The sequence below is a fragment of the Myotis davidii genome, unplaced genomic scaffold (genome assembly GCF_000327345.1).
Source record: "Myotis davidii unplaced genomic scaffold, ASM32734v1 scaffold123, whole genome shotgun sequence".
Classification (NCBI taxonomy): Eukaryota; Metazoa; Chordata; class Mammalia; order Chiroptera; family Vespertilionidae; genus Myotis; species Myotis davidii.
This window is the reverse complement of record NW_006295391.1, coordinates 1730045-1745955: the sequence shown is the minus strand read 5'-3', so window position 1 is coordinate 1745955 and position 15911 is coordinate 1730045. Positions and strand designations below refer to the sequence as shown.

The window sequence follows — 15911 nt, the reverse complement described above, 5'->3', positions numbered from 1 at the left end:
TGTAACAGTGTTTCTCACCTTGACTGCATGGCAGAATCCCCAGAACAACTTTTTAAAAATGATAACCCCTGAAGTTTCTCACAGGTCTGGCTCGAGACCCAGGCACCAGCTTTCTTTAGATGTTCCCTCATGTGATTCTAATGTGTGTCCAGGATTCAGAGGCACCTTCTTTATGCTTCTGTTGCTCAGGATGGGCATTAACTTAATGTGAATGAGGAAGCATTTCAGTTTTATTATCTCAATATCTCAGAAAACTGTGTTTTCTCTATTGAGTGCCACTGATCCATGGGGAGGGGAGGTAATCAATAGTCTCAATGTACAAGTACAAAACAACTTAATTGGATTTTTTTACAAAAAAAAATTAAAATCCAATTATTATGTTTGCTTTTAAAATTAATAACAGGAGGAAAATTAATAAACTAATGCTTAGTATGTACCAGAAAGGCAAGTATTATTGTTCCCATTTTTACAATTGCAGAAACTAAGACACAAAGATGTTCAATTGACTTGTTCAAAGTCACATAACTCGTAGGTAGTGATGCCAAGATGTGAACAAACAAAATGGCACCTGGGACTCTCCTGCTCATCTCTTCATTGGCCATGCTGCCCTCTCTAAAGAAAACCTTACTGGGTGATAATTCAGCAAGAAATAGAAACCTTCTGTCCAAGTCAATGAATGAGACAGAGGGAGTAGGACAATCAAGGGAAGAGAGGCGGTGGGGGATGGAAGAAGGCGGGACATCCCACGCTAAGGGAAGGAACCAGAAGGAGCTGTGGGCTGCACCCAGCGGTAGTGAGGCCCACGCAGGTCGCCAGCGCCAGTACCAGTGGTCATGCTTCCAGTGGACACTTAAATGCTCAAAGCAGCAAACACAACCAGTGTGTCACTGTGTGCCCTGTGTTGTGCATAAAGGTGCATAAGACAGAGCCCTGCCCCGCGTGCCCATGGCCTCGCAGAAGGGGTGGGATGAGTTGTGCCTTGCTCTAACAGAGACGAGTACCAGGAATGGGAGCAGAGCTGAGGAAGCTGCACGTGTGGGCCTGAGAAGGCTTCTCAGAAGAAGTGACATCTGCGATGGCCTTCAAAACAGAGAAACTCCCTCCCTGGCAGGGACCGGAGGCAGAGGGAAGGTGTGACCTGAGTCAGGGAGGTAGAAACCCACAATGTGTGTGCGTGAGAAATGGGAAAGGCCCCCTTATAAATTCCGGAGACAAAGATATTGTTCCAGTCTCACTGACTCCCTGCTCTAGGACTTCTGGGTTTCAGATCACACTCATCTGCATACAGTCGTGGCTCAGCCTGGTTCACCTCAGTTCCTAGTTCATTTAGTTTTAGAATTGGACCAGGTTTTCTCCCCCTGCCCACAGCCCTGTGCAGCCACCAACACAGCTCTGTTTCGTGGTAGGATTCCAAAGTACAAAGGTTAATAAAGTGCTTTCTTGTCTCTGTGTAACTTTCCTCATTACAATTCAAAAGAAATGTTGCTTGTCTTATAAAGTGAGCGGAATTGAGGTAATTAGGTAAGGAGTTCAGGAGGGCTGCCTTTGAGCTGAGAGAACCGCCTAACCAGCTTTATTAACATAATCCGAGTGTTTCTTTGAAGCCTAGAAATTGTTTTCAACCTGCACAGAACCTTTACACTGTTGTCCTTAAGGCAGTTACTCCCTTCCCTTTTAATTAACAACAAAATTAGCAGGTTTTAAATAACTGTATCTTTATGGGGGGGGGGAGGGACTGGGGTAAACATACCAAATCCACTTATTGGAATAACCTGAGGAGTCAATAAGGCCTTTCCAACAAGTTCATTAGAATAAACATATCTTTCATCGTCCCTTTCTTTATCATCTTAGAGCAACAGAGCAAGCGGGCAACGCAGTCTGAAAAGTCACCTAAGTGTATTGAAATCACTGCAGCCCCTTTCATTTTGAATGATTTCAAAGCATTTGTAATACGTGTGGTGTTAATGCAGGCTAATGACCTGTAACGGCCAGGAACTCAGTCATTTATTGCTTTACCTTGACCCAAATTGTACCACCTTTCTTTGTCTATTCCACGTCCCCAACCATTTGAGGGGTGACTAAAGTGATCAGAAATGTTGAAATAGCTTCTGAAAAGTTTAAGCCAATCCTCATTTTTATGAAGTGGTTTATTCAACTTAGATTAAAATCATTCTTCTTTCCTGAAGACTGATGGGTTTTAATACTAATGCATTTAATCTCTATGTCTTTTAATTAAATGTGTTGGGGTAACATTGATTTATAACATTCTATACATTTTAAAAGTACAACATTACAATTCAACATCTATATATTCCATTACATGCTCATGACTGTAAGTCTGGTTTTCTTCCATCACCATATATTTGACCCCCTCTACCCACTTCACCCTCCTCTGGCCCCTCTTCCCGTCTGGTAAACAGCATTCTGATGTCTGTATCTATGAGTTTGATTTTGTTTGCTTTGTTAGTTTGTTACTTTTTGTTTTATATTCCACATGAGTAAAATCATGTAGAACTCCCGTATGATCCAGCAATTCCTCTTTGTGATATACACTTGAAAAATATGAAGACACTTATTAGTAAAGATATATGTACCCCTATGTTCATTGCAGTGTTATTTACAATAACCAAGCCATGGAAACAACCTTAGTGTTTGTGAATGGATAATTGGATATGTCACATCTTCTTTATATATCTCATACAATGGAATACCACTCAGCCATAAAAAAAGATGAAATCTTGCCATTTGCAACAACATGAGTGGATCTTGAGAATATTATGCTTTTGATGTGCTTTAAAGATATTAAAAAGGCAACATAAATAACTTTAAATATACCAGATTCATGTCACTAAAGAGCTAGAAGATTGAACTTCTAAATCTTTCTAAAACTATTTAGGGCATCCATTCTGGTGCATCCATTCATCTCTGCTGTTTGTCCTAGGGATAGCAAGGGTTGAAGTATGACCTCTTATGTCCATTCTGGTTACTGAATCCCAACTACCTCCCATGGCCTTTGTGTTACAGAAGGAGCTCCACTCCCAGACCTACTTTCAGAAAGTAGGCAATGCAATTAATTACAATATACTTAGATTAATTCTTTAATGTACTGGATCACAAAATTTTGGAGCTGGGGGAGCGATCTTAGAAGTTACCTATTTCAAACATTTCATGTTCCAGATTAAAAACAACTAAGCCTTAGAAAAATTAAGTGAGTTTCTCAGAGCCACACAGCTAGTTAGTAGCAAAACTGGGCCTATAACCAAGCACTGACCCTTAGCCCTTGCTGCTCAATGTTGTCTGCATACCAGCGATATCAGCATCACCCCAAAACTTGTTATAAATGCAGAATTTGGGGCCACCCCAGACCCACTAAATCAGATTCTACACTAGATCTCTAGGACATTCGCATGCACATGACAGCTTGAGAATCACTGGGCTAGACCATAATGAGTATTTCCCTAGAGAGCACAAGAACTGGAGGCAAGTGGGCATTGGTTGGATGCCTATGACAAACATCCCAATCTCCTGGAGGTATCATTTGTAATCTGGAAATAATAGCTTGCAGGGTTTTCATAATATAAGTATATCAGATATATGCATGTATACTTCATGACATATGTATAGATAATATATGCATATATCACATCTAGGAGCTAATACAGTGTATAGTGGCTAATATTATTTGGATCCCCAGGCTTACCCTCAATATTGTGTTCAACCAGAAAGAAAGCCAAGTGTGGCAATGAGACCATAAGGAATCACCTTCTTACCTCCCTTCCTTTTTTCTACTTGTTAAATATCATTTTAAATTGTATATGTGATTACAACTCCTATGATATTTCATGTTTCTAACACCCTAGATGATTATTATGTAGAAAATAAATAAAAACAGCTAACTATTTTTATTGCTATGCTTGGAGATAAAAGAACTTATCCCTAAGTCAAGTTATAACCAAAAGAACACGACATCCCTCTGATATCTTGATTAGACCCTATAAGCCGGGCTTCTAGGAGCCAGTCAGTATCTGCTGCTGCTGCTGTGATTTCCTCAGACACTCAACTGTAAGGGGAGGAGCCCACAGCTTGGCAACAGTAGAGCACATTTTAAAAAATGATACTACATCCCCAAAATCTCATAGCTGTCAGCTTCAAGAAAAACATTTTGAAGAGAAAAGGAGCAAAAAGTTAGTATTCAAACCTGAACCAAAATTTTGGAAATATAGTGTACCACTGAGACTGAAATCATACCAAAATTATATCTCGGAGGAGGTATTTTAGAGGCCTCAATTGGAAAAACGTGTTGCCCTAAGACAGTGGCTTTCAACCCCAGCACTGCATTGGAAACAAAAGACCTGGGAAGCTTTCAAAACATCTCATGCACATTTCTGGGAAAGGGCGCATGCTTCAGTGGTTTTTAAAAAGTTCCCAGTTGATTTTCATGTGCAGCCAGGGTTGAGACCTGCTGCCCCACAGCATCAGAAACCTGGTCTTACTGAAAGGTCAATCCACAGAGAGCTATTGCTTGTTGTTGATACAGAGTTCCCAAAATTTAAAGCAATAGACTGAACTTCTGTGTGTACCTCTTTTAGGTCTTTTCATCATTTCTCCAGGACTTCCACCGTAAGGAAAGGAGCCTCTGGATCCACATTTCCTAAGATGTTTATATGGACCAGCGGCCGGACCTCTTCATCTTACAGACACGATGAAAAAAGGTAACTGACTACCCAGACAGGAAGCCACCGGGAAAGCATGGACAGCGGAGCTTTGTTTTGCACGTGTTCCTGTTGGCTGGGCTCTATGTGGAGGGAATGGGGTTTCAGGCATTGTGGCCTTCCTCCTCTGTGCACTCCCCATGCTCACTCCCACCACATAGCTTTGCAAAGCCCTGCCTCTGAGACATGCCCTTCACACATCATGCACACCCACTCATCACTTGGCTAACTCCATCTCAGACATGCATTCCGTCAGAACCATCCTCTTGACCAGCTCATACTCTGTTTACTCTCCATTGAATGTCCAGGACCTACCACCGTACCTGGCCCATAGTTAATGCTCAGTACCTTCTGAACTGAAGTAATGAAAATTACATTTCAAGACACTGGACATAGGGTGGGAAAGGAAAGCTGGAGAGGATAAAAAGAGGATGGACAATTCCAGGGAGCCTTCAAATTCCTTGACAGAACAGTCTGGGTAAAGGAAAAACGGGGCAAAAACAGTCTTAATAAGATAAAGTGACAAATACATACTTGGTCCAGCCCTCCCATAGGGATTTGGGAGTAAATGCATGCATAAAGTTTTCTGGCCAGTTTTAAATGTTTTCTTCTGCTTCTCTCTCTTTTTAGTTTAGTTTTTTGTTTGTTTTGTTTTGTTTTGTTTTTCACTAAGTCTACATAATGGCTTGTCTCATAGAGGAATGAGCACTGGAATAGGTTAGACTTTGTTGCTACAGCAAGATCTCTCTCTTTCTCATTGACCTTATACTATTACTAGGGTTCGGTAAAGCTAACTTTTAAGCAAAATTGCCTCTACCATCTTTTGCAAGTTATGCAGAGCTCACCTGCCTGCAGGTTGTGAGAGAAATCAGGATTGATGAATTGTGCTGGGCTCAAGAGGAAAGACCTGGCGGAAGTTTGCTGGAATGTAGTTTTGAGAGCTGGCACTTTTATTTTTATTTTTTAAATCAGCATTTCCATACAGATAAAAGCCTTTGAAAAATTCTGAAAGCAAAACTGTACACAGTAATTATATGTTACTGCAAAAATTGGGAAGCAATTTTAATATGCACAATAGAAAACCTGTTAAATAAATCATAAAATCTAATAAATATAGCACTTAGCATTTAAAACTGTTTTGTCATAATATTAACTAAAAATTAGGTTGGAAAATTACATACAATGATTACAGCCACAAAACATATATACATAAGGACAAGCATGGAAGGGAAACCGTGTTTTTCAAATTCTCCATTTCCCAAGTGCTTTGTAATATACTATCTTAATTATGGAAAAAACAATGATATGATGTTAAAGTAAAATTGCAGACCAGAAGACAACTAGTGTTTGAACAAAGTTTGAAAAACTCCCAGTGTTCATCATAAGACAAGCAGATCAACTGAAAATGTACTGTCTTTGTTCACCTCTAGATGTTCACATGCTTCTCAATGCTTAAGCCATTTTTCATTTGCTTTCAAGCCAAGTAAGTTGAATCATCTTTCAGCAAGACCTTTACTCTACAACTAAAACTCCATGTGTCATTTCAAAGTTCCATCTTTTACATGTAATTTCCTCATTTCCTTAAAAAGAAAAAAAAATGTCCACTCCTGGTGATGGTGCAGAAGGGCAGAGATTTTGTTGCCCTACAGGAATATTGTGGCTATGAGTGACCAGCCCTCCTGAGATTCTGAAGGCTTCATGGAGCAGGTGAAGTCAGATGTCTTTGTTTCACCTTCCACTTATTCTCATCAAAAAAATTTCTTAGATACATTTTGCTGTGCGTATCTTTTCTTACAACAAAGGGATTACAGTTTACAAGCAATTACTATGTACTGCATGTTTTACATGAACTCTTCTCTCAATTACAAGGGACTATTATGCCCATTTTACCAATGGGGAGTGGAGATTGAGAGATTTTAAATAACTTCTGTCCAACAAGTACCAGTGATGGAATCAGGGTTTAAACCCAGGTCATATTATCTCTCCTGCACCCTACAGCTTACACAGCATCAAACAAGAGATATTTGGAGAAGCAGGGAATAGCCAAGCCTTCAGAGGAAAACTGTGTTAAGAGAGAGCCTTACACAGCATCAAACAAGAGATATTTGGAGAAACAGGGAATAGCCAAGCCTGCTATTAAGAGAGAGTTGAAAATAGTATTATTGAAGGAGATAATAAACATGTGAATATGACATATTGGCAATATTTGTGAAGTTAAAAGGAGCGAATAATAAGCTTCTCATTATGCACCAATAAGATTTATGAAAGTCTTAAATTACTACATTTATTTATTTTTCAAAGAGTGATTTCAGTAACTATGGGATTTAAAATAATTAAAACATTGACTCTAAGTAAATCACTTTCAGCAGGCTTTATTTATGGGTGGAGATGCCAAGGCTTACTAAATCAATCTGCATGGCTTTGTCCTACAAAGTCAAAAGCAAATGAAAAAAACAGCCAACGCATACAGCAACAGAATCTGCCACTAAGCCAGTCTCCTTAGTTTGATGTTGGTTCATCTGCCTGTACCTTTCTTGACCACATTTTCATCTTCACTGTAGGATAAGATTCACATCTCAAAACGGACTTTGAACAGCATCTACTGCTCTGCTTAAGATGCTCTTGGTGGCAGTAATCATGGTGATAATGAAGGTGATCATGGCTGATAATGAATCTCGATAATTAAAGTCCTCAAGTTAATTATTCAAAAACAAATTAACTAGATCGCCCGGCAGCACTGCCCAGAACTGCGGGTAATTGTTCCACCCTCAGTTTCTAATTCTGCCAGCCTGGCCTCTGTGTCCTCCATCTCCAGCTGTGCTCCAGCCACAATCCCAGAGGCCGGGCAGCCAAAATCCTTGGCTCCACTCCACCCTGCCTCTCCTGACACCAGCGCCAAACTTGTCAGGATATTGGCTGCCCAGGGATTCCTCAAGAGGTGGAATATCAGGAAAGAGCTTACAAACAGGTGCAGCAACTAAGTGGAAGGAAAAGTCCACCAAAAATTCTGAAACCAAGTGTTTTATAGCTTCATGGAAGTTGAAGTCAATTTTACTTTTTATTTTATTTTAATTCAAAGCCAGTCCTTTTTTCAGATCATCTGCTACATGCAAAACACGGGTTTCTGTCCTTATCCTCCATTTCATAGGCCCAGCAATATCAAGGAATACTTTTCCTTTTCTGAACAAACTTCTTCGATAGGTGAGCTTACATCAATTTCTAAATTGCAAGTGGCAAAATAAAACAGCAGCAGCAATAACTAATTTAGAATTACAAGAAAGGGTTTATTTGCTAAGAAGGCAAAGGCTGAGTGTTTATCAATTATTCTTCAAATTATTTTATTAAATATTGAACTTATATGAAGGAATACATACCACATGTTAATATATCAAGAATCTATCCTATATAATAAGAGAGGAATATGCTAATTAGTCCAGATATGCTAATTAGTCATGGCCGGATATGGCTAATTAGTCACGACCAGTATGCAAATTGACCATCACTCCAACACACAAGATGGCCACCCCCATGTGGCCACAAGATGGCCACCACAAGATGGCCTGCAGGGGAGGGCAGTTGGGGGTGATCGTGCTGGCAGGGGAGCAATTAGGCATCAATCAGGCTGGCAGGGGAGTGGTTAGGGGATGACCAGGCTGGCAGACAGAAGCAGTTAGGGGCAAACAGGCAGGCAGGCAAGCAGTTGGGAGCCAGCAGTCCTGGATCCCTGAGGGATCGGGCCTAAATGGGCAGTCAGACATCCCTCAAGGGGTCCCAGATTGGAGAGGGTGCAGGCTGGGCTGAGGGACATCCCCCCCTCAGTGCATGAATTTCATGCACCGGGCCTCTAGTATATATGTATATTTAAGCCTAAGCGACCCTTATGACCAGATGACTGGATGACACCAGTAGCTATGATGCTCACTGACCACAGCCAACCTCCCTCAGCTGGCCAACCTCCTACAGTCCCTCCCAGGGCCAGCCAGCCAACTTCCCATAGTCCCTCCCTCTGGCTGGCTGGCCTCGATTGGCCCCGATTGCCGGCCAAGCCAAGGGACCCCATTCATGCACGAATTTGTGCATAGGGCCTCTAGTGATAATATAATAAACATCTGAGTACCCTTCATTAAGGGTAAAAAACAAAACAATCAGGATTTTTGAAACCCTTGAGGGTGCTTTTCTAAGAGCATCCTTCTTCCTATCCCAGCCCCCATCCAAAGATAACCACCATCCTGAACTTTGTGTTTACCATTCCCATGCTTTTCTTCATGCGTCTGTAACATTTGAATCCTTAAACAATATGTTGTTTACTTCTGAATGTTTGGAAACTTTATATAAATGGAATCATACCATGTGAATTGTTCTGCAACTCATTTTTTTCACCAAACATGATGTTTCAATGATTTATATGTGAGTAGCCGTGGCTCATTTTCTCTCATGCTGTATGCCATTATATGAATGTACTGCCATGTATTCATCCAGTCTTGTGCTAATAGACATTTGTAATATTTTCAGTTCTTTTTCCACCAGCAATGCTGCTATAATGCTTTTTGTTAATGTCCCCTTGTACATGTACAAGCACTTCTTAGGCTATATACTTAACTTGGGAATGTTTGGTTCAAAAGTATGCCGTTTCCACTTTACCAGGCAATGCCATTGCTTTCCAGAGCAGCTATATATGTGGTGCTACTGCCCTACAGCCTTGCCTAGAGTTTTCAGATGTTTAATTTTCATCAATTCAGATGGTATTGTGCTTTCAAATCGCATTTCTCAGATTAGTAATAAGACTGAACCTATTTTTCCAGTTCTTTTCTGCCAAGTGCCTGTTCAAGAATATGGCCCATTTTTCTACAGGATTGTTAGTCCTTTTCTTATTGATTTGTATGAATTCTTTATAAAAGTCTATATTAACCCTTTGTCTGTCTGTTGTATGCAAATAGCTTCTCCCAGTTTATGACCTGTGTTTTCATTTTCTTTACGATGTCTTTTCATGAACATATGTTCTTCATTTTAATGTGTTCTAACGTAGCAAGTTTTTAAACATTTTGAAATCCCTTCCAACTCCACATTCCAAAGGATATGCTCTTGTAGTGTTTTCTTAATATTTTGTAAGTTTGCCTTTCATAGTTAAGTCTTAAATCATCTGAAGTTGACTTTGTATGTGCTGTGAAATAGGCATCCAATCTATTTTTCTATATGAATAGCCAATTACCCCAGTACATTTTACTGGATAGTTTATCTTTTCACCAATTATCTAAAAGCATACATGCATTTTTTATTAGGTTTCTATATACACATGAATATATTCCTGGACCTCTATTCTATTTAATTTTGTCTACCTCAGACAAACACCACACTTGAACTTACACACTTTAGCATTACAATACATCTTGCTATCTGATAGGTCGGGTCACCCACCTTGTTTTTTGTAATCAGGAGTATACTTGCTATCCTTAGACATTTGCACTTTCACACAAATTTAGAATCAACTTGTCAAGCCCACTTTCCAAAAAAAAAAAAAAAAACAACCTCTTGATAATTTTTATTGGAATTTTATTAATCTTTTACTTAATTGTGGTAGATTTGCATCATGTCACCAAGTGTTTCTCTGAATGAATATGATTGATCTCTACATTAATTTGTCTTCCTTAATATCTCCCAATAAAGTTTTATAATTTTTACAGAGAATTTGCACATAACTAATTAGATTTATTCCTAAGTACCTTCTTTTTTTGATGTTTAAATTATATTTTCTACTTTTGCAGGTATATGGAAAGGCAAGTGGTATTATTAACATTTTGTTTCAGCTATGCTAAAGTTTATTAATTTTAATAATTTATATGTAGATTCTTTTGTATTTTCTTCATAATTATATCATTAGTAAATAATATACTTTTGTCTCTTATTTATCAGTAAATATGCCCTATACCACTCTTTGCTTCATTAGGCTAGCTTGTAAATCATGAATAAAACAGGTAATAGTAAACATCTTTGCTTTGTTCCTGTTCATAAAGTAGATTCTTTAGATATTTCACTATTATGTATAAACTTTAGTATAAGTATTTTCTCTATGTTATTTATCACAGAATGTTTTTATTTTTAATTTGATAAGAATTATTATCATGAATATATGTCAAATTTTATCAAATATGTTTCTCTACATTTATTACATTAACCTATGGTAGTAGTCCTTTAAAAGATTTATGTAATATATTACATTAATAGATAATCAAATTATGACATTATATTCCTGGAATAACCCAACTTGATCATGATGCATTTTCACTTTAATATATTGCTAGATTTGGTGAACTACCTTGTTTTTAAAATTTTTGCATTTATGTTTATGAGTAAAATTAATCTGCAGTTTTTCTTTTTGTCTGATTTGGGTTTTGTGCCAAATTTTACTAACCTCATAATAGACTGGGTTGAATCCCATCTTGTTCTACCCTCTGGAATGATTTGTATAATATAGTTAGAGCTCACCTATAAATATCAGAGCCCAGTATTTCCATTATAAAGATATTTTAATTTCTTTAATGATTTATTACTATTTTGATTTTCTAATTGCTTCTGAATCCATTTGTTAGTTACATATTTATAAGAATTTACTACATATTTTAGCAAATCATATATCAAAGTTTTCAAATATCTTGCTATCATTATTTCTAACATCCTCTATTATGTTTGTAATCTCTTCTGTATCTGTGCTTATGGTTTTTTTAATTCCTGATATTTATGTGGGACTTCTATATTTTTTTATTGATCAGTCTTATCAGAGGTTTACCTATTTCATTAGTCTTCAATAAAAAATAATCTTTGAATTCATTGATTTCCTAGTATTGTTTTATCTTCTATTTTATTTCTGCTAATGTTTCTTATTTCCTTTTTTTTACACTTTATTTTGATTTGCTAAGTTGGATGCCTATCACATTAATTTTCCAGCTTTCTTCTTATCTAATATAAACATTTATGGTTATATATTTCTATTTATGTATTTCTTTAGTTTCATGACACTAGTTACTCTAAAGTGTTTTTCTTACCATTAAGTTCTAAATACATCCTAATTTATCATGTTTTATTCCATGACCCATGAGTTTTGGGGAACTATGTTTTTATTTCATGTAGAGACTCACTCTATTTTTTGTTATTTATTTCTACCATTGTTGCACTAGAGCCAAATAATGTGGTCAATATAAAGGTAATGCTCCTCAAAGGCTCTTTAGGTTATAGAGATAGTCTAAATTATCTGAATAATTCACATAATTTTCTGCCTTCTTTTATATTTTTTACTAAAGACCTTTATAAAATTTAATATGCTAATAGATCAGGTAAAAATAAATAAGAATTAGAAATTAAGATACCATTGGGAAATTATGTGATCTGATAAATTAAAGACCTGACTAAAAAGAATCACCTTCTACTTTTGTTTCTATAATCTTGCTCTCACCCATAATCTCTTATCCATAAAATAATATTATAATCTTCCTTGACAATTAATAACATTAAGTTCATGGGCAAAAGCCCTCATGTTAATGACAGTATTAGGTGTGACTGACATTTGTTCCCAAACTCAAAAGCACATTCCCCCCGATGGAATGTACACTTTAAAAGACTGAAAACAGAAAAACAATAAAACTATTCAAATTGGACCATATAAATAAATACCTACTAGCTCAAGGATAAAACACACAATAAAATCTGAAACTAATAAAAGATTCTCATCTTTTATCAGTTTATTAGGATATACATATGAGAAGCCCATCTCAAAAAATATGGAAGGCTTTGGTGAACAGAGGGCAAACCAACGGCTGTTTTAATCGATGCCACTCCCAACTCTGGCATATGGGATAACAGGTTGAGTGTTCCTGGGGCAGAAATACATAGCAACTCCACTCGTTTCAGCTCAGCTGGCACTTCACAATTCATTGCCCTGCAGATTCATCCTCATGGGACAGAACAGAAGGCACTTTTCCTTGAAGTCTGGAAACTAGATCTCTTTTTGCCTGAAAAGCTTGAAGTTTTTCTAGAAGGAATACTAACTTTGTCGGTGGTAGAGTCCAGTGGGCACTGAGAGGAAGCCAGAAGTCAGGAGCCTGTTCCAGCCAGAGTTCTCTGATTTGTTTGGTTCAGTTGACCACCTAGCCTCCCTGTGCTGGCTATCTCACATATCTGTAGCCATTTCTAGCCCAGATGAAAGGAACATATGTTGTGAGCCTAATAAATGGAAGAGATTGAACTTACAAAGATGAATGTGGTCTGACTCCTTGAGCAGTTCTGTACTCAGTGGGCCGGAGAGGCATAAATAATAGATATTCATTATGTTAATATGATGTGTAAGTTTCTGAAGCGCTTTCTGCCAAGTAATTTCAGATATGCATAATTCTTCACTTCTAATCACATCTTTCCTATTTCTCTTTTCTATACCAGCTAGGTACCCCCTCACCTCCCTACAACTTCGGGACCCTTTGCAGCCCTGTCTTCCTGCCTCTCTGTGCTATCATACCCTCACTGTCTTTTGTTCCTCTGACTGCCTAGAAAGTCTCATTAAAACCCAGTGTTAATTGTTACTTCTGGACACAAATGATGCCTAGATCTAGATCTTCATCCCTTACACCCTGCTTTTTTCCTACTCCTCTTTATCTGACACCTGAAATGCAGGGAGAGTTTCAGAATCAGTCTCTTTGCATTCAAACGTAAAGCTTTCTAAGCAACCAACCACACTAACATGAGTGGTCTTTCTAAAGTATAAATCTAATCATACCACTTCCTTGTTTAGATTATTTTAATTGCTCCTCTAACTTCAGAAAACACACAAGACCCTTTATCTCTGGCCTCTTCTTATACCTCACCCACCAGATCCTGGAATCCAACCATACTCATCTACCCCAACTCCCTCATAATCTGCCTGGATTTTCTTCCTCTTCTCAATTGTTTGCTCATTGGAGGCTAAGTCCTGCCTGTCACAGGACCTGAACCATCCCTGCTTAAACCAAGTTATGGCCTCCAACTGGCAGCCTTCTAAACCACCTTCATGCTGATTTAATCACAGCCCTGGGTCAATTTACCTACCACCATTAACCCTTCATGGAATACCCAATACAGTGGCAGCCAATTTGCCTGAAGCCAATATGCCAAAATTGTTCATTTGCCAGTTAATCATTTTGATGAATTTATCAAATTTGCAATGATCCAAAAATTTTGTATGATCACTCTAACTCCACATAGTTCAGTGGGTTAGCAGGGACCAAAAAGGTTGCAGGGGTTCCAGATTTGGGGCCTTCAGACTCTGCCCCTCTGTCTCTCAGTGTCTGCAGCCACTGTTCCTCTACCTCTCTGTCCCTCTGTCTTTCCTTCCCTGTGTCCTGGACACCCTTTGCTTCTAGTCTTCCCTTCTCTCTGTCCCCTAGTCTTTCCTCCTTACCCCCACCCCAATCATGCCCTACTGCTCTCTCTGATCTTCAGTTTCCCCTCCACTCTGCCCCTAGGCTGCCTCACTCTAGAATCAGCAGGTTAAACTGTTCATTATGCTGATCTGATTCTCTTCAATTTTGCCCCAGCAGAGTGTCTCACCATTTTTGCCTAGATCCCTCCTATTAAAATCACAGGCCTAGAGCAGAGACACATTAAGCATTTTATAAAATGATGTTATAAAGACAAAATAAAAATTGAGTAAATTAAACTTCATGAATCTTCAAAAAGCTATTAAAAATGTCCATCCAAAATCAGTTACTGTAACCTTATGAATGGTTAAAAGAAACAAATGTGGGTAAATTGATAAAGCTGACAAATATATCAAAATAATCATAATGTGAAATTTGCCATAAGGATCTCAGCGATGCTAAAATGTTAGCAAAATAGCAAATGACTCTAAAAATAATTTTTAAAAATAAATATACACTGAAAGGCTCCCATAGGAAATATTAAACTTTTGTTACATTTATTAGAAGAATATATTCAGACACCTATTCAAGAAAGATGTATCTTTGAATATATTCATAAGCACATATTTATAAGAAGACTAAGCCTCCCTAGAAAACAGCTTTTTAAAAAATCAAACAGATCTTAAAATACTGCTAAAAAGAATATGTTCATAAGAATATACTTTATAATTGAGTATATTTTTGAAATATACTCTTAAAATATTTATAAGAAAAATGCACTCATATTCATTTACTAATATAACAACCCTTCTTAAAATGACTTTATTACATCTGTAAATGTGATAAAGTGGGCCAATTATTCATGTAGCAAAGTAATCCTTCAATAAATTGGTGAATTGACTCATCTTGGTGCATTAGCCTTTCAGTATCTGATCCCTAGGCAAATCCACCCCCAATATACTGACCTGCTTCCCTCTTGCACTCATCTCTAATCAGCCTCATTGCAATGCACATAATTATTGGTATCTCCCCAGTTCCCTCAGGATATGTTTTATTCACTTTGTATCCCAGAACTTAGCACAATGTGCTGTGAAGACTTAAAAAACATTGACAAATGAATTAATGAATGATCTTTACCCTGTGTACTTTTACCTGAATACTTTTCTCCTGCAGACTAAATACCCAGAGAATCTTAATTTAAATACCCAGAGAAAGATAGGAGAAAAATATTTTTTGCACATTTTACTCTTTATATCCATGTTTGTATGTATAGAGCCTCATAAATATTTTGCTTATGAGTTATAGACCTAATATCAAAGTTTAAGGAACTATCCAAATATGGAGCTTGAAATAAAATTGGACTGTGTTGACTATTGCTTGGGGTAAAAATGAAGTTTTACTGGACAATTAAAAATATTTTTATGTAAAATATTTTGTTATGTTTGGCTTTGCCTTGTAGACTTATCAATAATTCATATGCTACAAAAGGATTTGGGCAAAATGTTGCCTATATATGTAGAAAAGTGTACAGATCTACTATTTATTATTGTCAACATGTGTATCCACCATACTAATTCATGGCTCATCAGGAACCATGAAGCCAAGACTGCCCCATCAGAGTTTAAACATACTGCTTTGCCAACACACACCAAGGCTATATCTGCTTCATACTTATAAATCCAATTTCCTCCTTTTTACCTACTATTGGACATCCCCATATTTGAAACTGAATTTGTAGTCATGCCCCAGACTCATTCTTCTTCCTGAGATCTCAACTTTAGTGAACTACATTGGCCTTCCTTCCCTTATTTCTCCCACA

At 37.6% G+C, this 15911-nt stretch overlaps 1 protein-coding gene across 1 annotated transcript in view; it reads left to right on the top strand.

The window, feature by feature from the left end:
• KCNMB2 (potassium calcium-activated channel subfamily M regulatory beta subunit 2) overlaps window positions 1-15911 on the top strand; it is a 236124-nt gene that overhangs the window by 200060 nt on the left and 20153 nt on the right. The window contains exon 2 of the mRNA XM_006770029.2: window positions 4590-4712. Within this exon, the coding sequence (XP_006770092.1) occupies window positions 4657-4712 (56 nt within the window). The 5' untranslated portion in view covers window positions 4590-4656. The remainder of the gene's footprint in view (window positions 1-4589; window positions 4713-15911) is intronic.